This window comes from Squalius cephalus, assembly GCF_949319135.1.
Source record: "Squalius cephalus genome assembly, chromosome: 11".
Classification (NCBI taxonomy): domain Eukaryota; kingdom Metazoa; phylum Chordata; class Actinopteri; order Cypriniformes; family Leuciscidae; genus Squalius; species Squalius cephalus.
In genome coordinates, this window is record NC_137132.1 from 13,607,181 (window position 1) to 13,628,870 (window position 21,690).

At 38.4% G+C, this 21,690-nt stretch overlaps 2 protein-coding genes across 3 annotated transcripts; both read right to left on the reverse strand.

The window, feature by feature from the left end:
* Positions 1-17: 17 nt before the first annotated feature.
* LOC307167812 (uncharacterized protein) lies at positions 18-13,037 on the reverse strand (the record flags this gene model as incomplete). Its single annotated transcript, XM_079887117.1, has 13 exons — positions 18-840; positions 980-1,006; positions 1,174-1,300; positions 1,377-1,610; positions 2,787-2,882; positions 2,978-3,531; positions 3,714-3,789; positions 7,818-8,347; positions 8,546-8,572; positions 10,228-10,285; positions 10,362-10,595; positions 11,018-11,113; positions 12,477-13,037. 13 exons carry the CDS (start codon positions 13,035-13,037, stop codon positions 302-304), a joined length of 3,159 nt encoding a protein of 1,052 aa, XP_079743243.1. The 3' UTR covers positions 18-301.
* A 2,108-nt stretch (positions 13,038-15,145) lies between these two features.
* Positions 15,146-21,318, reverse strand: LOC307166718 (E3 ubiquitin-protein ligase TRIM39-like). Of its 2 annotated transcripts, none has more exons than XM_079885266.1 (8): positions 21,192-21,318; positions 19,683-19,748; positions 17,912-18,465; positions 17,711-17,806; positions 17,150-17,383; positions 16,932-17,073; positions 16,681-16,707; positions 15,146-16,535 (listed from the first exon to the last, which is right to left on the reverse strand). In XM_079885266.1, the coding sequence occupies exons 2-8, from the start codon at positions 19,726-19,728 to the stop codon at positions 15,988-15,990; spliced, it is 1,647 nt and encodes a 548-aa protein (XP_079741392.1). In that variant the 5' UTR covers positions 19,729-19,748; positions 21,192-21,318; the 3' UTR covers positions 15,146-15,987. The 2 variants fall into 2 exon arrangements, with proteins under 2 accessions (XP_079741392.1, XP_079741393.1); XM_079885267.1 differs by having other exon boundaries at positions 19,701-19,748; positions 21,192-21,309.
* Between the last annotated feature and the right edge of the window lie 372 nt (positions 21,319-21,690).

A 21,690-nucleotide genomic window follows, 5' to 3' on the forward strand; every position in this document is an offset into this window, starting at 1 on the left:
TAAAATGTCCTTAAGTTAGAAACAAACATAGCTCTTTATTTAGATGTTTGTTCAGATAAGATATTTTACATGTAATTTCACTTTCACAGGTAAAAAAAAGAAAAAAGAAAATGGACTGAGCAAACATTTTAGCCTTCAGAAAACAACAACAATTTATTAACATAATAATCCTTTACACAAATTAAGCACACTTTTATCAAGAGTTTCAGCAGATTTTCAAAGTTGGAAAACAAATACTAAAAGAAAAATGTATGCAATATCTCATCATTTGAAAACAGCAAATATACATTGCAATAAAACCTTATTTTCTGACATGTGAGATGATCAGGGGTGCTGCATTTTTACCTTTTTTAAAACCAGGGCTAAAGAATGGAAGGAGTTTCTCAGTGAAAGACTGACCAGTGAAAGAATAAATATGAGATCTGGACTTCACATCATAAAAGGAAACCAGACCCTCCTCATAATCCACAAACACACCCACTACCTGAGGCTTCACTCTCAGAGACAGAGAGACAGAAGGAGATTCAGGAGCCTGATAGTGATTCCGGTTCCTCAGGACTATAATCCAGTATCCATCCTCAGGAGCTCCTGTGATCATTCCCTTCCTGTTACTGGATTCTCTGGCCACTCCTAAATCCCACTCAGTCTTTCCCTTGACCTGCACCTCAAAATAAAATCTCCCTGAGCCGAATCCTTCTTTTGCCAGGACACATGTAGCAGCGTCAAACCTCTTTGGGTTGTGTGGGAGTTTAAGCATAATGTCTCCATGCTTCACTTGTTTTCTGTCATCAGACAAGACGAGTAATGGATAAGCTGTATCAGGATCCAGAGTCACATCCACTGAGAGAGAGATCAGATATGATATGCTATGATTTGGATGTGTATAATGTCAAAAAGAAAGTATTGTGTAGATTTTGGGACATGACTTTAAATTATGACTAATTTATTGAGTGATATGAACATGGACATCACAGATTACCTGTATATCGCTGCATCCTCTTTAGCACTGTGGGAACAAACAACAATAAAACAACTGTTCTCTGATGGATATGAAAATGGATTTTGAGACATTGTGAATTTTATATATTTACATTGCATGCTTGATTATTGATCTCCTTAAACTGAAGATGCCCTATTTTTCTAATAAGAGCATTCCTGACAAAATTCTGTTACCAGTTTTGCTGAGTTTCTCATCTAGAGTCTCCTGCAGCTGAGTCAAAGCTTTCCTCAGATTCGTCTCACTGATAGTGATCTCAGTCCAGCTGCTGGTGTGTGCAGGTCTGCTCATCGACGGGTAAATCTACAGCAGGAGAGAGCAGAAATCTCTCAGCATGGGGAGTGTTGTGCTGTGAGCAGACAGAAGGATCTACACTGACCTGTAGGAGGTGCAGGTGATCCTCAGTGTGTGAGAGATGCTCCAGCTCAGTGTCTCTCCTCTTCAGCTCAGTGATCTCCTGCTCCAGCTCTTTAATAAACTCTTCAGTCTGCTTCTCTGTTGCTCTCTGCTTCTGGTCCATCATCTCCAGCAACTCAGACTGACATCTCTCAATGGAGCGGATCAGATCAGTGAAGACCTCAATACTCTCTGCTTTCTCTTTCTCTGATGTTTCCTGATAAATCAAGGAATAAATTATATTTTATAGCTACTTCAGCACCTTTTTTACAAAGCAAATTATAACATGATAATACACAGAATATTTAACTTCATCAATTTTATTTTCACAAATGCAATTGTTTATTTCCAATGTCCCCTAGACAGCAATAAAAATAAAATAAAGACTTAAATAATTTGCTTCTCTGATATATTTTCCCTTAAAGGTGACATATTATGCCCCTTTTCACAAGATGTAATGTAAATCTATGGTATCCCTACAATGTGTCTGTGAAATGTCAGCTCAAAATACCCCCCGGATGATTTATTATAGCTTCTCAAAGTTGCCCCTTTTTGGGTGTGAGCAAAACGCGTGTCCCTTTAAATGCGAATGAGCTGCTGAAACCCACCCCCATTCAAAAGACGGACGATCCTTTACAGGAGCTAAATTCGGATGCAATAACAAAACACACAAATAATCTCACTCATCCAAAATCTGAGAAATAACCAGTAGCGGACTGCAGCCTTACAGAAAGACTCAGGAAGAGGTTGCAACTTTTAGATGCACCAGGACGTTTCTGAATGCTTAGTGGATACATTTATGTAGTTGTTGTGGAGTTACATTGATTCACTTGGTACACTTTTTTGGTAGTACCAGTTTGCAACAATTATTAGTTACATCATAGGATACAAGATACATCATAGGATCCATTAGCGTCTGCACTAAGCCATCCAGCTGAAATCTCTAAAAAAGCTCTAACTTTAATAATGTTGAACCAAGGGAAAAAAGGCTTCTGGGGGGGGGGGGGGGGGGGGGGGGGTGCAAGGTGCAAAGGACCCTAGGTTGATTTTACTCCGAACTATCCCTTTAAACACGGGAAAAAGTCCGCTTTTCATGATATGTCACCTTTAAAAAACACCCCAGTAATCTCACATTTATATCCTTTCAGAAAAGATCTCAACAATGTCTCAATTGTACTCAGATTAGCCAAGAAAACAAAGTCTGCAATAAAAAGTTAGAGATTTTTATATAAGAACTCATTGGTTAACATTGGTTAATCTTGGATAACAATATTCTGGTCACCAATGTTTTTGTTTTTATTTTTCTAAAGAAACTGAAGATTTATCCAAAAGAATTTCACAAAACACATCATGAGATTTTTTTTTTAATTAAAACATTCTGGTAAGTACTCACTTTTCTGAGTTCTTCTAAGTGTTTGAGGTCTTGAATCCTCTTCATTCTGTCCTGGATCATCTGCTGCATGTCAGTATGCATCTTCATCAGCTGAGACTACAGACAGAACAGAAAAACACAGACACTCGACAGATTTAACACCATCTAACACAAATGTCATGTTACAGTACATTGTGTATTTATGTTGTTACCTTCATTTCTTTGCTCTCCTCCTCTATAGAAACAGTGTTGTGATTCCTGTGGTCTGTTACAGCACAGAGGAAACACACACATGTCTGATCATCTCTACAGAACAGCTCCAGAGGTTTCTCATGTTTCTGACAGATATAGACTTCAAGATTCTCCACAGGATCGATCAGTTTGTGTTTCTTTAGCTTTGGGACTCTCTGATGAGGCTCCAGGTGAGTGTGACAGTAAGAGCTCTGACACACCAGGCACATCTTCAGAGCTTTCATCTTTATATCATCACAGATGTCACAGAGAACCTCAGATTTACTCTGGCCAGACTTTTCCTTAATGAGCAGCACAACCTCTCTGAGTGTCGTGTTGATCTTGAGGTCGGGTCTTTTACTGAAAGTTTCTTTACATAATGGACAGTTGTAGGTCTGACTGTTGTCCCAGCACTGGTTAAGGCAGCTCTTACAGAAGTTGTGTCCACATGGAGTGCTGACTGGATCAGTGAACGCATCCAGACAGATCGAGCACTGGAGCTCCTCTGCTAGAGGACCACTTGAGGATGAAGGAGCTGGAGACAAAGATGAAAAACACCATTAAACACCAACATTTAGAACTGATTTATACATGAAAATTGTTTGCAAAAAAAAAAATTAACTCATCAACAATCAACAGTTAGCGATTAGCATTTCATTAAGGGAAGAATAAAGCATAGATCTGGTTCATTAGATGTGAGTTATTTTAATTACTGACTTGTTAGAGGTCTATCCAGACTCCTGGCCTCGCTTTGTTTTGGTGATGTTGGTAAAGCTTCTGCCATTGCCCTTTTCTACTTCTAAGCATGTGTAGGGCAAAATCACAACACACAACACACGATCAGCACTTTTATCTTATACAACAGTTGTAATATGAAGTTTAATATGTATCTTCTTTTTTAAAGTTATAAGAATGTTCACCTTCAGATTTCACTTCTGTTTCTTCGACTGCAGACTGCAGAACATGTACTTCCTGGTTCCTTAGTCTTGACGAGACACGCCACTTTTCTTTACAACCAATCAAATGACACTCTCACTCTTAATACAATTCTAAATAATTTCAGTTAAACAATCTATTTAATAATAATAATAATAATAATTAGCAAACTAGTTGTGCATTTGACTAATGCATAAACCTGGTTAAACTTATTCCATGAAGATCAATAACATTAAAAACTTTTTCAGTAAAATCTTAAATAGGTTACTACTATAACTTACCTATTAGTGAGTATCAGCTTTGGTGTGATCATAGATTATCTGAATAAATCGTCTGTTGTTTAAGAGTAAAATAGGTTTCAGGCTGTTGTCGATCAGTTTAGTTTCACTTTCACTAAAGCTCTCACTCGATGATATCATATAGTACCTCTCATCAATGTTAGATAGAAAAACCTTATAAGAAAAATATAAGTCCTTAATTTAAATTAAAAAAATCATTTGGTGGGCATAACTTTTTTGACATTATTATGACTCACCACAAGTGTGTCGCAAATCACTACATTGTTTCCTGCATTCAGTAGCACCACTACACACAAAAACAAACAGACAAATCGACCCGTAGCAAGCATACGATTCACAAACAAATAACTCTATTCTTTAAACGAATATTGAATTCGTGAGTTTTAATGGTTTGATATATATCTTGAATGAATGAACTCTCTAAAATTCATCAGAGCAGTTTCTGCAGCAACATATAGCATCTTATTTATCAAACGATAAGTTTCACTATACATCAGTATAAGATATCTTATTTCATGTCATGTCACAGGCCATTAGAATTCTTAACTCTCATTAACAATACACAGATATGCTGGCTGATGGACTGCCGATATGTGTAACTGACTGAATCACATTTGCTATTATTCCTTTGAGCAACAATTCAGTGCCTTCACCAATGAGCACCTTTCACCATCCACTGGTGCCTGTTTACATTAATGTTTACATCAATGTTACATCCAGTGCCTGTTGACATGAAATGTTACATTGAGAAATACACTTACAGTGTAACTATGTGCAATAACACTTGACTTAGGGCTACACTGTAAAAAATAAAAACAGAAAATGTACTGGTAATTTAATTCAAAATACAGGTAAAACACCTGTAAAAAACAACAACAGAAAATTCCTTCAAATTAATACAGTACATTATTATTTTTTTACAGTGTACTATGTGCACTACACCCATGTATAGTAAATAGTTCTTGTATAGTTTCAGTATATACAGGTATTTAGTTTTTACTGTTGTATATGCTGATATGTTAGTTTGTCTGTCGTGTCAATGGTATATTACGTTCACTTGTTGTTGTCCTGCTCGTATAGTTTTATGTTCCAAGAAAGTTGCCTTAATTCTGAATTACAGTATTGTTTATGTCATGTACAGAGATCGCATGACAATGGAGAATTGAACAAAAACAGTTTATTCAAAAATCCAACAATAGAGCACACAGGAGAAAGCTTAATAAAACAACCATGTATAACCTAGATGACAATCAGTAACCAAGGAAACTAACTAGGGGAAGATGGGAAACAAAAAAGAAGAGAACATATGCGTGACAGTTAACAGATGCTTAAGCTTAATAAAATGGGTCAAGCATTTATGATACTTTATTAATTTTATTATGTTGTTGATTAAAGAAATACAAAGTGCTAAAACTATTTACATAGGCATACAGATGAATCAGATATAAAGCAGATGGCTTGAGCAAAATTTCTGACCACTCTTTTTTGTTATTGAATAACATAAAAACTGAAAAGCAGGTTTTTAAAGGGGTGGTTGATTATGATTTCACTTTTCTAACTTTAGTTAGTGTGTAATGTTGCTGTTTGAGCATAAAAAACATCTGCAAAGTTACAATGCTCAAAGTTCAAAGTTCAAAGTTAAAGAAATAACTTTTTAAGGACTACAACAAACGGCTGGTAGGGACTACACGACATTCCTCCCGGGTTAGTGACATCACCAACCCTAAAATTTACATAAACCCCACCCCCGGAACACCATTTATAGATTATCAAGACAGAATATGCTAATCAATGATTAGAAGATAACTACACACAAGTAAATTCATCAACTAACCATTCAAAAACGTCCTGTTGCATTCTTCACTTCACTTCTTTTTGAGTCTCTCTATCTTTGTCTGAATCCGGTTTGAACATAAAAGGCTAAAAGTTTTTGAAATTTTCAGTGCATGTCTGTGTGAGTGCAAGCTGTTGTAGCTCCACCCCCTTTGCTGGGAGCAGCAGCTCATTTGCATTTAAAGGAACAGACACAAAACGGTGCGTTTTTGCTCACCCTCAAAAAGTGACAATTTTAACATGCTATATAAAAATATCTGTGGGGTATTTTGAGCTAAAACTTCACATACACCCTCTGGGGACATCAAAAACTTATTTTACATCTTGTGAAAAGGGTATTATACCACTCCTTTAAAAGGAACACGCAGACTTTTTGGGACTTTAGCTTATTCACCGTATCCCCCAGAGTTAGATATGTATGGACTTATCTAACTCTGCGGGATACGGTGAATAAGCTAAAGTCCCAAAAAGTCAGTGTGTTCCTTTAATAGTCAAAAACAATAGGCTACTAAAGGACAAAATGTGATGATGATGATGATGATGATGATGACATATCCGATCATTTAAAAACAGCAAGTTTGCATACAGTAGCACTAAAACTTAAAGGGATAGTTCAGCCAAAAATGAAAATTAGCCCATGATTTATACCCTGAAGCCATCCTAGGTCCATATGACATAGGTGTCTTCTTTCAAACAAACACAATCAGAGTTATATTAAAAAATGTCCTGGCTCTTCCAAGCTTTATTATGGCAGTGAATAGCTGTTTGTCTTTGGAAGTCCATCAAAGCGCATCTATTCATGATTAAAGTGCTCCACGCATCTCCAGGGGATTAATAAAGGCCTTCTGAAGTGAAGCGATGTGTTCGTGTAAGAACAATATCCATATTTAAAACTTAGGTTGACAAAAACACCTATGATGGCTTCAGTGTGAGTAAATCATGGGTTAACTTTCATTTTTGGGTGAACTATCCCTTTAAGCCCCGTCCAGACTGTTAGTCCAAATCGGCAAACAACGCCTGAACCAAGGCTTTCAGTCCAAATCCGATTTTTGTGCATATCCGAATTAAATCCGATCAGATTTAGCAAGTGTGGCAAAAAAAAAAAAAAAAATTCACATGAAATGCTATTTTTACAACTCCGTGCCTCTGAGCTACATTTATGTGGTTTGAAATCCTATTTAAAATCGCATGAAAATCCACTTCAGTCTGACCGCTCTGATCGGATTTTTCGTGGTTTATGTTAATCACTTTCTCACGCCACGTAGCCTAGAAATCATAAACATCAGATGTTGTTATAGGAAACATACTGAAAGTCGCTGCAGAAACAAGGATGTGTCGTTGCAAAGTGCTGGACGAGCAGAAAATGTCAATAGCCTATATAAAGGAGACGTGTTTTGAAAACTGCGGAGACGATAGCACGGAATAGCTAAGCCACGCATAGGCTACCAGCCTCACTACGTTTCTGCCACTGCCACAGAAGATGCATTATCATGTTGTAACACATTGCTATGTTGTAAATAAGACAACATCTATATTGCAAACCCCTCCATGCTGCGGTTGTTGTTATTTTTGGCGTAGGGCCTATAGGGCATAGTTACAACTACCAACGCTACATCATAGAAACCAATTCAGAAATCACGGAAAATGAGCGGCATGGGAGATAGATCAGATTCCAATTGGATACACAAATAATCGGATTTGTACTGACAGTGTGAATAGCCTTATTTTATATTTGGGATGTAAATTCATTCACTGATCTGATGATCAGTGGTGCTACATTTCTACCTTCTTTTTTAATATTAGGGCTAAAGTATGGAAAGAGTTTCTCAGTGAAAGACTGACCAGCAAAAGAATACATTTGAGACCTGGACTCCTCGTCATAAAAGGAAACCAGACCCTCCTCATAATCCACAAACACACCCACTACCTGAGGCTTCACTCTCAGAGACAGAGAGACAGGAGTAGACTCTAATGCAAGATACTGATTCTCATTACTTAAGACTATAATCCAGTATCCATTCTCAGGAGCTGCTGTGATCATTCCCTTCCTGTTAATGGATTCTCTGGCCACTCCTAAATCCCAATCCGTCTTTCCCTTTACCTCCACCTCAAAATAAAATCTCCCTGAGCCGAATCCTTCTTTTGCCAGGACACAGGGACAAAAATCAAACCTCTTTGGATTGTCTGGGAGTTCAAGCATAATGTCTCTATATTCCACTTGTTTTCTGTCATCCGACAGGAAGAGATGCGGATGAGCTGTATCAGGATCCAGAGTCACATCCACTAAAAGAGAGATCAGATTTGTATCACAACTTACAACATTTTCGTGCGTTTAATATAAAAATATTATACAGACTTTGTCATATGAATTTGAACAAACAGTAAATACAAACAGCACATAGAACGTAGCACGTGTTTTAAACTTTAAAATGATTCCTTTTCTTTATTTTGAACACTATAATTTGTCATTGACCCTTGTACCTGCATATTGCTGCTTTGTCTTCTGAACTGTGGAGACAAACAACAGTTAAAGATTACATGAGGCATATTATATATGGTAGACTTGTAGGTTTAGGATGGAAATAATGTTGTGTACAGCACTGTAAATATAAACTTACTAATAACTGAAAAACTCAAAGATAAACTGTCACATAATAAAGTGTTGTATAAAGGTATTGATATCCCCCTAGTGTTGTTGAGTTTCTCATCTATTCCACTACTAGTTTTGTTGAGTTTCTCATCTATTCCACTACTAGTTTTGTTGAATTTCTCATCTATTCCACTACCAGTTTTGCTGAGTTTCTCATCTAGAGTCTCCTGCAGCTGAATCAAAGCTTTCCTCAGATTCGTCTCACTCTCATGCAGTGGCGGCGCCAGGGGGGAGCTAGGTGGTGCTGTAGCTCCCCCTATAATAGCCATAGCACCTGCCCAGCACCCCCAAGAAATGTCTGTAATTTTTTTATATTTATATTTTTATGTCATGTTTGAATAGTCTTTTTCATGTTGTTAAAAATAGGAATTAAATAATCATTTAAAAATCGCGAGCGGACGCGCGCGGGCGGGCACGGGCGCGGTCGCCATGAGCGCTGAGCGAGCAGGAACGAGTAACGTTAGTGAGTTGTCGTCGAAAAAGATGGATAAAGCAAAAAAGCTGTCGGGGACTAAAAATAAAAAAAGAAAGAGGAAAAGGAGATGGCATGTCAATTGATGTGACAGCAGCTACTGTAAATAAGTGGATTATTTACAGCAACAGGTAGGATTTAAAGTGTGACGTCCAGGCATGTAGGCTACTTGCCATCGGTACTACCGGGAGATTCCCGGTGGGCCGACGTGCTTTTTGGGCCGATACATCTCATACTTTTTTTTTTGTCTTAACGGCCCATAAAACTAGTAGGCTACATCGGCGGCCCATTCGTTTTGTTTTGCTTAATTGGCGGCGCATGGGTTTGTGCCGGTGTAATGCATTGGTTAAAAAAAGTCAGCGTTAGTTTTTTTTTTTTTTCTGACACCCCATGAAACACATAGCTCAGCGGCCCATTGGTTCTTTTCTTGATTGACACTGGGCTGGCCCAATCACATCTTTAATGTGAAGTATAGAAATATACTCTTTCAAATATATAAATTAGTACAAAATTAATTATGGAAGTTTCCTTTATTTTTCAGTGCATTTACAATATATGGCTATTACTATCATGGGATTAATATTATAACTATTATTATGTAGTAGTGTAATGTAGACACTGTAACTAAAAGAGGTTTGAATTTTTCTTTGTTTAATTTGCACACTGAATATGGGTTGGAGCTTTTAATTTTTAACTCTCAAAGTGCACCAGATTGATGATTGCCAAAATTGTTGCTGCATACCCCTCTGGGTAGTTGCGTCCCTGTTTATATCCCTTGCGTTTAATACTTTTACATATATATACAGTATATATATATATACTACTTATAGTCGCAGAACGAGTACAGTTAATGCGGGCATGTACGCATGTGTATACTTTCATTATGGTGTTGTTCATGATGGCGTTTCATTATGGTGGTCCAATGCGACCTCCAAAATGAAACGCCCCAAAATTCAAAGCACCTTCTTTTAAGTGTTGAGCATCCCCATAGCACCTGCAACAGAAAATCTCTGGAGCCGCCACTGCTCTCATGAGTGTCACTGATACTGATCTCAGTCCAGCTGCTGGTGTGTGCAGGTCTGCTCATCGACGGGTAAATCTACAGCAGGAGTGAGCAGAAATCTCTCAGCATGGGGAGTGTTGTGCTGTGAGCAGACAGAAGGATCTACACTGACCTGTAGGAGGTGCAGGTGATCCTCAGTGTGTGAGAGACGCTCCAGCTCAGTGTCTCTCTTCTTTAGCTCAGTGATCTCCTGCTCCAGCTCTTTAATAAACTCTTCAGTCTGCTTCTCTGCTGCTCTCTGCTTCTGCTCCATCATCTCCAGCAGCTCAGACTGACATCTCTCAATGGAGCGGATCAGATCAGTGAAGAGCTCAATACTCTCTGCTTTCTCTTTCTCTGATGTTTCATGATAAATCAATAACCAAACACTATTTGTTATATTCTATATTTTCAAAAATAGCTCACCCAAAAATGGTAATTAAGTCATCATGTACTGTAAGTAGTCAGACGATTGGGGCATTATTTCAAGTTTTCCAAGGACATGCATGAGTGAGAAGAAACATATCAAAACCTTTAATGGGATTTGAAAAATTTAACTTGATTTCATTCTGTTCCTCACAAAAAGCTATTTTATGACTCAAGACTTGAAAAAAGTGCATATGGATCCCTTTTATCAACAAAAAAAAAATTAGTAGCCTGTACTTTTGGAGGTTTACAGCCCCATTTTTAGATATTTTTGTTGTTTGGAAAAGAGCAGATGATGAAAAAATAAAATGACAAAATTTAGCACCTTTACCAAAGGTGAATCATTAAACAATCTAGACTCACTTTTCTGAGTTCTTCTAAGTGTTTGAGGTCTTGAATCCTCTTCATTCTGTCCTGGATCATCTGCTTCATGCCTGCCTGTATCTTCATCAGTTGAGGCTACAGACAGAACAGAACAAACAGACAATAAACACCATCTAACTCAAATGTATTGTTAAATACTTACAACATGGTCATGTATAAAATATATGTGTATAAAATTCACTGCAGTTTACAGCAGGAATAAACGCTATTGTGCAAACTCATTCCTTTCCTTTAATGATTACACACATAAGACAAGCAATAAAGCCATAGCTACTACTACACACGCTGAGACACAACAATACTATCATGACCTCAAATTACCTTGACCTTTATAGTGCATGATTTGTAAGCTAACACATCTTAACATTTGCAAAACATAACATACAACACTAGTTATGTCCAGTAACCTAGTTTAGTCCTGTAAAACAGTTTACTCAGCATGAGCTCTAAGCAGTCTTTTGTTGTTGTTTATTCAATCTCACATGTGCTTTAGCTCGATAGAGCATTAACTTTATGTTTATTAATATTAATGTAGCCTATTGTTTATCGACATTCAACTTTTTTTCGACAGTCTATGCAATACACGTCCCTTATCTCAGGGAACCGAGGTTACGTTAGTAACCGAGTCGTTCCCTTTCAAACGGTCACTTCGTATTGCATCTGCTAGATGCGATGGGGTGTTCAAGCAGAACGACATATGGCCCCAGCCTGGGATACATGGACAAGGGCCTCGAGGGCAGAAGGGTTAATGGGGCAATCGTGCCCTGATGAGAGTTAAGAGATTAGTCAGACCCTCCAAGAGCAATAGTGGGCCAGGCTAGTTCAGAGGCTAGCTCCAACTATACAGAGAGGATATGTGCCTGCAGCGCAAGGACTTCCATGTTATAAAATCTTGCGAAGGTGTACGGCCAGCTGCCGCACATATATCACCAATAGACACCCCACTGGAGCGAGGAAGGCTCTCAGGAGTTATCTACGAAGTCCGAAGATCGTCACTGAAGGAGATTCAATCCTAATCATATGCCGAAATGAGCTGTTTTTATAAGGCAGATGCCCCGCCCCTTTTGGCGCCTCTGCGCTCGGATCGGCGGGCTGTGCACCGATTGGCTCGCGCAGTTGCTCCGCTAGGTTCGTGCAGTTCCCACTGACCAGCCAATAAGCGTGCGTGTATCACTGCACTGTTATGGCTGTGCAGTAGCACTGTAGCCTTTTATAAAAGGCTTCAGTAATCGGAGAAAAAGGAGTTTCCCCCCATCGCGTCTAGCAGATGTAAGTGACCGTTCGAAAGGGAACGCCACAATCACGTTCTGTTTAGGAGAAAATTGAACTCGCTTTTAGCGCCACCCATTGGACGTTGCACTGCAAAACTGACGCGTCACCTGCAAGATGCAAAGACGTGATTTTATTTTCCAAAATCATATGGTAACTTTGTTGTTACCTTCCTCTCTCTACTCTCCTCCTCTATAGAAACAGTGTTGTGAGTCTTGTGGTCTGTCATAGCGCACTGGAAGCACACACATGTCTGATCATCTCTACAGAACAGCTCCAGAGGTTTCTCATGTTTCTGACAGATATAGACTTCAAGATTCTCCACAGGATCGATCAGTTTGTGTTTCTTTAGCTTTGGGACTCTCTGATGAGGCTCCAGGTGAGTTTGACAGTAAGAGCTCTGACACACCACGCACATCTTCAGAGCTTTCATCTTTATATCATCACAGATGTCACAGAGAACCTCAGATTTACTCTGGCCAGACTTTCTTTTAATGAGCAGCACAACCTCTCTGAGTGCTGTGTTGATCTTGAGGTCGGGTCTTTTACTGAAAGGTTCTTTACATAATGGACATTTGTAGGTCTGACTGATGTCCCAGCTCTGGTTCAGGCAGCTCTTACAGAAGTTGTGTCCACATGGAGTGCTGACTGGATCAGTGAACGGATCCAGACAGATCGAGCACTGGAGCTCGGATGACAGAGCTGAAGATGGGAAAACACCATTTATCATATAGAACTGATTTATAAATTTCAAAGTAAATCAACAATCAGCAATTAGTATTTTAGAAGAATAAAGCCTATATCAATGTCATCTGATGTGCTTTTATAACACTTTTCACATTGTTATTGTTCTTTCTTTCATTCTTTCCTTAGTGTACTGACATAATGGAGGTGCGTCCAGACTCCCTCTCCTGGTCCTAGTTGGTTTTGGTGATGATGATGAAGATTCTGCCATCACTCTTTCCCTCTTTAAGTTTATTCACTGCAAACACAAAAACACATCTCATTTCACAGCATGAAATGACGATTTCATGTGAAACTGGTTTGATTCATCTGTTAGCCGTTAAACATGTTCAGGTACAAAGTACACACGAGTACAAAGTACACATATTTATGTTACCACATAAAGGACTAGTTTTCAGAGTGTAGACTGAAATTGATCTCAAACCTGGAATCATTTTACTGATGAACTGTTCATACAAAAGTTTACAGATTATTGCAAACTGGGGGAAAAAAAATCAAGTAACAAAACCACAAAATTAATATCAGATCATTGAAAAATATTACGCAAAGAATATCTTTTCATTCAAAACAGTTGTAACTAAGACCACATGGAAAGTAAAGTTTTACCTTCAGCTTTCAGTTTGCCTGCAGTTCATTTACTTTCTGTTTCTGACGTGTGATACAATTTCAGCTCACATCAAACTTTGATTCGCAATCCATCAAATGACATTCTCTTAATAAAATGTTTATATCATTTCAGTGAAGCAAACCCAAAAATACTGAACATTTGACTAACACTTAAACCTGCTTTTACCCAACTTTACTCCAGTTAAATATGGCAAATAGAGACGGACCAATAACTTGTTCAGTAAAATATCTTTAATATTTCCATCACTTACCTGTGTATGAGTTTTCAGCGGTGCATACATGCCCTATTCGGACGGGATTAAATATACAATGGTAGATGGAGTAATGTAATTTTACCACAGGACGTCTGTAATATTAATGGCCAATTTGCACAGGATATCTCAGTAAAACTATAGCAGAAGTGGGAGGCGTAACTCGATTTGCGCATTACCCGTAGTATATGGCAAGCCATTTTAACTTTTATTAATTTCCAGGATATGAATCCTTGATATCAACAATTCAGTATTCACAAGTTAAAATTATAGTTATTGATATCAGGAATTAGATTTCTACTAGTAACAATGGCAATTTTTGATTTCAGAAATTACATTTCCACTAGTAACAATGCTAATTCTTGATATCCACAATTAAATTTTCACTAGTTAAAATGATAATTCTTGGTTATCAACAATTGAATTTCAACTAGTAAATACTATAATTCTTGATATCTGTAATTGTAATTGTATTTTCACTAGTGAAATGTCACCATAGGCTGCCATTCAAAATCAATTGTTGATATCAAGAATTGATTTCTTATAGTTGAAATTCCAATTTCACATATCAAAAATACAATTCTTACTAGAACAGAACAATTGTTGTTGTGCTATCAAGAACAGACATTTCAACTAGTGACAATTGAATTCTTGATATCAAAAATAAAGGTGTTTACCTTTATTTTTGATATCAAGAATTCAATTGTCACTAGTTGAAATGTCTGTTCTTGATATCAACAATTGAATTGCTACTAGTAATATGTTTACTATGTTCATTTTTGATATCAATAATTCCATTTTCACTAGTGACAATGTTAATTTCTGATATCATGAAGTGATTGTTACTAGTAAGAAAGCCATTTTAGATATCTGAAATTATACTGATATCAGAAATACATGTTCAGATATCAAACATTTACATTTTTACTTAATTGTTGATATCTAGAATAGACTTTTTTTACTAGTAACCACGTAACTCTTGATATCAACATATATATTGTTGTATATATAATTAACTTATAGGATCATTTATTTAAAAACTGTGGCAAAAATCTGCTTTATATTTATCAGAACTTTTCAGAACTTTTTTTTTTTCTGAAATCACAAACTCCACCTCTTCGGGCTTGTGGTAAATATTGACACAAAATGTATGTAATGTATGTATGCATACTTCAAAACTATAATCATCATAAATTCACTGGAAACAGACCGTATACAATCCAGGCTAATTTAATCCTATTTCATCAAGTTGGGATGCAATAATCTTCATCTTGTATATTGCATGGGACAGATATTATAGAAATTGTGATGCATGTATGTCCTGAATCTAAATATTACATATACTGTAGTTATATTTCCTCCAACAAAACATGTTACACTGTTTCAGTGCTCTCCAGCAATGAAGTCAAATTTGAAGTCTGTCTCACTCTGAAATTTCCACAGTTTTATAAAAGATGCTTAAAGCAATATACAAATCATCAACAAAAAATAAAAATTAAAAATTAAATAAAATCACGTTTAGTTAAATATTACTGATAGTTTTATGTCTGACACCTGTAAAAGAATATATTTTATGTCCTTCCTGTTACATTGAATTAACTCCTGGAACTTAGTCAATGTACACAACAACTTTTTTTAATAGACATCCAATCTTTTGAGTTATAATTTATCTTTGCTGTCAGTCATTGAAAATGTCTTTCCAAAACAATTCCTGGTGAAAAGAACAGGGAAGACAGTAAAACCCTTTGAACAGACTGTGAATCGATATCGTAGTCTTGTTTTCATACTATTTATTGTTTATAAAATGACCTTCCTGTGTGATGGTTCCTTCATCAGTTATAGAAATAAGCACAGGACTTTATTCAGGCTTAACATGTAATTTAAATTTCACAGCGACAGGAGAAAGAAAATGGTTTGACGAATGTTTTAACATTCAGAAAAACAATTAAAAAAAAGTAAAAATTGGAATAAAAAAAGACTTTACATGTCTCATCATTTAATAACAGCAGGTATTCATAGAACTAAAAATATATTATTTTGTATGCTATTGGTGTCAATTTATTCATTGTATCTGACATGTGAGATGATCAGTGGTGCTGTATTTTTACCTTCTTCATTATTGCAAGGGCAAAAGTATGGGAAGAGTTTCTCAGTGAAAGACTGACCAGTGAAAGAATAAATATGAGATCTGGACTCCACGTCATAAAAGGAAACCAGACCCTCCTCATAATCCACAAACACACCCACTACCTGAGGCTTCACTCTCAGAGACAGAGAGACAGGAGGACATTCATAAGCCTGATAGTGATTCCCATCCCTCAGAAATACAATCCAGTATCCATCCTCAGGAGCTGCTGTGATCATTCCCTTCCTGTTAATGGATTCTCTGGCCACTCCTAAATCCCAATCCGTCTTTCCCTTTACCTGCACCTCAAAATAAAATCTCCCTGAGCTGAATCCCTCTTTTGCCAAAACACAGCAACAATAATCAAACCTTTTTGGGTTGTGTGGGAGTTCAAGCTCAATGTCTCTATATTCCACTTGTTTACCATCATCAGACAGGGTGAGTTTTGGATGAGATGTGTCAGGATCCAGAGTCACATCCACTGAAAGAGATCATATAAATCACAACTTCTCAAGAAAGCAATTTTCATGTCTTTAATATCTTGAAAAAAGTATTGTTTAGACTTTGGTATATAAATTTAAACTCTTATTTTATGTCAGTTTGAACATAGACATCACAAGTTTTACCTGCATGTTGCTGCATCCTCTTCAGCACTTTGGAGACAAAAGACAATAAATGATTATGACTCAAGAACATTGTGGGAGTTCAACTGTTTTACGAGTAAAATGATGATAATATATAATACTATATAATAACATTTTATTATAAGTTTACATATGTAAAAGAATTAAGCATAAGAAAAGTGTGTAGGACAGTCAAAGTTGTATTGGTCAGAAATAAGCTATATATGTCACAAAAAGTTCTGACATTTTGTTACCAGTTTTGCTGAGTTTCTCATCTAGAGTCTCCTGCAGCTGAATCAAAGCTTTCCTCAGATTCCCCACACTCTCATGAGTGTCACTGATACTGATCTCAGTCCAGCTGCTGGTGTGTGCAGGTCTGCTCATCGACGGGTAAATCTACAGCAGGAGAGAGCAGAAATCTCTCAGCATGGGGAGTGTTGTGCTGTGAGCAGACAGAAGGATCTACACTGACCTGTAGGAGGTGCAGGTGATCCTCAGTGTGTGAGAGATGCTCCAGCTCAGTGTCTCTCCTCTTCAGCTCAGTGATCTCCTGCTCCAGCTCTTTAATAAACTCTTCAGTCTGCTTCTCTGCTGCTCTCTGCTTCTGCTCCATCATCTCCAGCAACTCAGACTGACATCTCTCAATGGAGCGGATCAGATCGGTGAAGAGCTCAATACTCTCTGCTTTCTCTTTCTCTGATGTTTCCTGAGACATCAACAAACAAACTTTCAGGTTTTATTTTTAATGTGTTTTTACTCGTCCTAAATTTTGTTTAAAAAAAAGTTAGTGAATACTGCCATGAAACACAACTGCATAAAGCCTCCTGCAATGATGAAAGTAATTGATCTTCTCGGTGAGCCGAGCCTCTAGTGGCCCACAGGAATCCCTATATTTGAAACAATGAAATCCAAAACTCTGGGCACAACTAACTCACGTTATTTGGTCTTGGTTTATGTGATGCATGAAACAGGCATTTAGTAGCCATGTGCATCTATATATGTCACATGAGCAGTAATATTTTCCTGAACTCACTTTTTTGAGTTTTGCTGAGCGTTTGAGGTCTTGAATCCTCTTCATTCTGTCCTGGATCATCTGCTGCACATCTGATTGTATCTTCATCAGCTGAGGCTACATATTCAAATCAATTTCATCAATGAACATTGAATTTATATATCAGACTTGACAAATATTTATTTGTTTATTGTTTGAATAAAGTTAAAGCATGTGCCCTACCCTTCTCTCTCTACTCTCCTCCTCTAAAGCAACAGTGTTGTGATTCCTGTGGTCTGTTACAGCACAGAGGAAACACACACATGTCTGATCATCTCTACAGAACAGCTCCAGAGGTTTATCATGTTTCTGACAGATATGGTCTACAAGATTCTCCACAGGATCGATCAGTTTGTGTTTCTTTAGCTTTGGGACTCTCTGATGAGGCTCCAGGTGAGTGTGACAGTAAGAGCTCTGACACACCAGGCACATCTTCAGAGCTTTCATCTTTATATCATCACAGATGTCACAGAGAACCTCAGATTTACTCTGGCCAGACTTTTCCTTAATGAGCAGCACAACCTCTCTGAGTGCCGTGTTGATCTTGAGGTCGGGTCTTCTTCTGAAAGTTTCTTTACATAATGGACATTTGTAGGTCAGACTGATGTCCCAGCTCTGGTTCAGGCAGCTCTTACAGAAGTTGTGTCCACATGGAGTGCTGACTGGATCAGTGAACGCATCCAGACAGATCGAGCACTGGAGCTCCTCTGCTAGAGGACCACTGGAGGATGACGGAGCTGGAGACGATGATGAAAAACACCATTAAACACCAACATTTAGATCTGATTTGTACATGAAAATGATTTGCAAAAAAACAACAACAACAATAAGCAATTAGTATTTCACGAAATCAAGAATAAAGCCTAGATCTGGTCCATTAGATGTGAGTTCTTATAAGTCGGTCACGTTCAGCATTAACGTCAGTGACTGACGAATTGGGATCCCTATAGAAAGACGCCACAACTGCTGCCCCTTCCAGCACCCTGAGCAAGCCATCAGGTTGCCCAGCACCAGGGGACGGAAGTAGGACAGGGCAGTGCACAGAGAATGTCAATCACTTATGCTCCATTCACCTTGAACAGTGAGACTAGGATAACACTGGAAAAGCATGGCTTTTCCAACTGGAAAGGAACGCTACGGAGACCACATCCTGGAGGAATAGCAGAGGAGACTCCACCTGTTTCCAGGCATCTTGATCTCAACATCGTGATGATCGTCTTCCCGCAGTGGGTGCATGACTCATCAGCGAACGCCACTTCAGCATGCTTACGGCCCAGACATGTGAGGCAGACATCGTGGCTGTCAGACGGGGGAACGACCGAATCCAGAAACACACATTGAATTGCATCTTTAAAAGATGCAACGTCACACCCGGTGTTTACTCTTTTAGGGAAACTGCTCTTTAGATTTTGAAGCGCCAAGGGGAACAGCCACTGCTCCAGACTGTGCACTCTCAGCAACCGCAACCTCCACTGGAATGCGCCGACACACCAACACCGGAACAGGAACAGTCTCTCGTTCTGATACTCTCTAGAGCGATGATTGAAGAGCAGAGTGAAAACCAGGTCTGCTCAGCTCCGAAGCGAAAGCTTATTGTGAGTATTTGCACGTTGCCTTTTATACCTGGAAGCGGGGGAGCGCGGCTTGCAATGCAAATCTCACTCGCCAATGTGCATTGGCTTGCTCTCTTACCAGTTGACGGTGATTGGGCTGTCAGGCGAGATCCCAATTCGACAGCCATGTTCAACGTGACTGACTGATAGGGAACACCATTTATCGCCTATTTTAAAATGATGTATGCATAAACTGGAATATTACTAAATCAAGAAAAAAACTCTCTCATAAGCAATCAGCTATGTGTTACATGTTAGAAAGAATGAAGCCTATATCAGTATCACTTTGCTTTTGTTCTTTCTTTATTTCAATTACTGAATTACTGGAGGTTCTTCCATACTTTTTCTCCTGTCCTCACTTTGTTTTCGTGATGTTGATGAAGCCATTGCTCGTCCCCTCTTTAAACCTGTTCAGGAGAAATTCACCGCAACACATTTCTCATTAGTTGCATGAAATAAGACCGGTGTCTAACATAGAGTTAGAGTTATAGGGCCCTATTTCAACGATCTGAAACGCAAGTATCAAGCGCGAAACGCAAGTAACTTTGTGGGCGGGTCTTGGGCGCTGTTGCTATTATACCGGCGGGATAAATGACTCTTGCGCCCGACGCAAATCTAAAATGGGTTGGTCTGAAGTAGCTTCATTATTCATAGGTGTGGTTTGGGTGTAACGTGAAATAAACCAATCAGAGCGACATCTCACATTCCCTTTAAGAGCAGGCACGCTTGTTCCATGGAGGATTGCTATTATAACGGCGGATTTGCCCAATATTAACCCCAGGAGCGGTTCACAGCCGAGGAGACCGACGTTCTCGTCAGGGCCGTAAAAGACAGAGAAGTTACATTGGGGATGGGAGAAACCCACCCAAATTAGCTCCGGTTAAACAGGCAGATAATAATTTGGGTAAATGTGTAAGCTAGATTTATGCCTATTTTTTCACATCTTCATGGACACCACAATGATTTCCCTCGTGTGTTAATATTTTTCCTTGTAATAATGTATGGTTTTCTAAAAATGAGAACTGCTGCGTCTGTGTGTAGATGAGAGAAGCAAAGTGTATGCGCGTTGTGCGCACGCTACATTGATTATGGCCAAGCATGCGCCCTTAAAATAGCATAAGAATAACATGCGCAACGCGCCACTGACTTTAAACTAGGTTTTTCCTGGTCTGTGGCGGAATTGTTTTCTAAACCTGCAAAATAGCACCAGGGAACGTTTGCGCCAGAACACGCCTCCTCTTTGCGCTGAACCTCCCCCGGGAGCGCAAGTTCATTTCCTAACTTACCGACGTGCGTCTGTGGAGGGAAAAGTCCGCTGTGCGGCGGGTGCAAAATAGGAATGATACATGCGTCGGTGGACTAAGTCAATTGCGCTGGGTGCAAGATAGGGCCCATAGAGTTTAAAGGTGAATTATGTAATATTGGCCATGTTAAAATACTTTTACATATCTAATAATGTATGAAGATGGAGTCTACCAGCCTGACAACAGCAACTCTGACTCAACCAGTTATGCAGGTTTGGAGTGTGACGATCTGGGCCAATGGTATATATAGAAAAAGTTCATCAAATAAACACATCTTAAACAAGTCTAAGTTGGTTTACTGGTCTAAACTGGTCTCCCAACCTGGCAAGGTTGGTCTGTTTCTGGTTTTGGAGCTAGGGGTCTGAGCACAAATCTTCCAGCCAGGTTGGTAGACCAGCTAGACCAGGAAGCCAGTCTACCAAGCAAGTTGTGTATTTGGCTTTTGCAAAAACCTGGTTTTGCCGAACTTATTCCAGTTAATTACACAGTGCACTAACATTTAAAACCTGTTTAGTAAAATCTCTTACAGTAGCCTACATCACTTACCTGTGAGAGAATATCAGCTGTGACTTTAGATCACCTGAAGACTATCACCTTATAGCTTCTGTGGCTTAACAAGAAAATTCTGCAGTTTTCAGAGTGATAGTCATCAGTTTTGTTTCTCTTTCACTGCAAGGTTTCACTCACCAGCAGTGATGTCAAAGCTCCTCCCATCTTGGAATGCAACAGAATTCCTATACATTCTGTTGTGAAGGAAACTGACAGAACATGTGTTGACATTAAACTTGCGTAACAGAATAGTAATGAAAGTTTGTTCTACAACATATTAAAATGTGACTATATCACATACTGAATGAGTATTAACTGAATAAGTGTTTAACTTGTTTTTAACTTTTAAAGTGTTTCAGGGGTGTGTACAGATATTCTTGGGGGCAGGGGCCATACAGGCCACCCATCTCATAGTTATTTATAAAAATAAAAATAAACTAAAATTTACATCGTGTAGAACATATTTTAATTAATTACACTTATTAACACTAGAAAA

Coding starts and splice junctions, on each gene's coding strand:
- LOC307166718 (XM_079885266.1), bottom strand. CDS start 19,728: ATGGCTTCATCAACATCACGAAAACAAAGTGAGGACAGGAGAAAAA. Junction 17,807..17,911: donor AGGAGAGTAGAGAGAGAAGG/GTAGGGCACATG, acceptor TTGAATATGTAG/CCTCAGCTGATGAAGATACA. Junction 17,074..17,149: donor ATCACCTGCACCTCCTACAG/GTCAGTGTAGAT, acceptor CTCCTGCTGTAG/ATTTACCCGTCGATGAGCAG.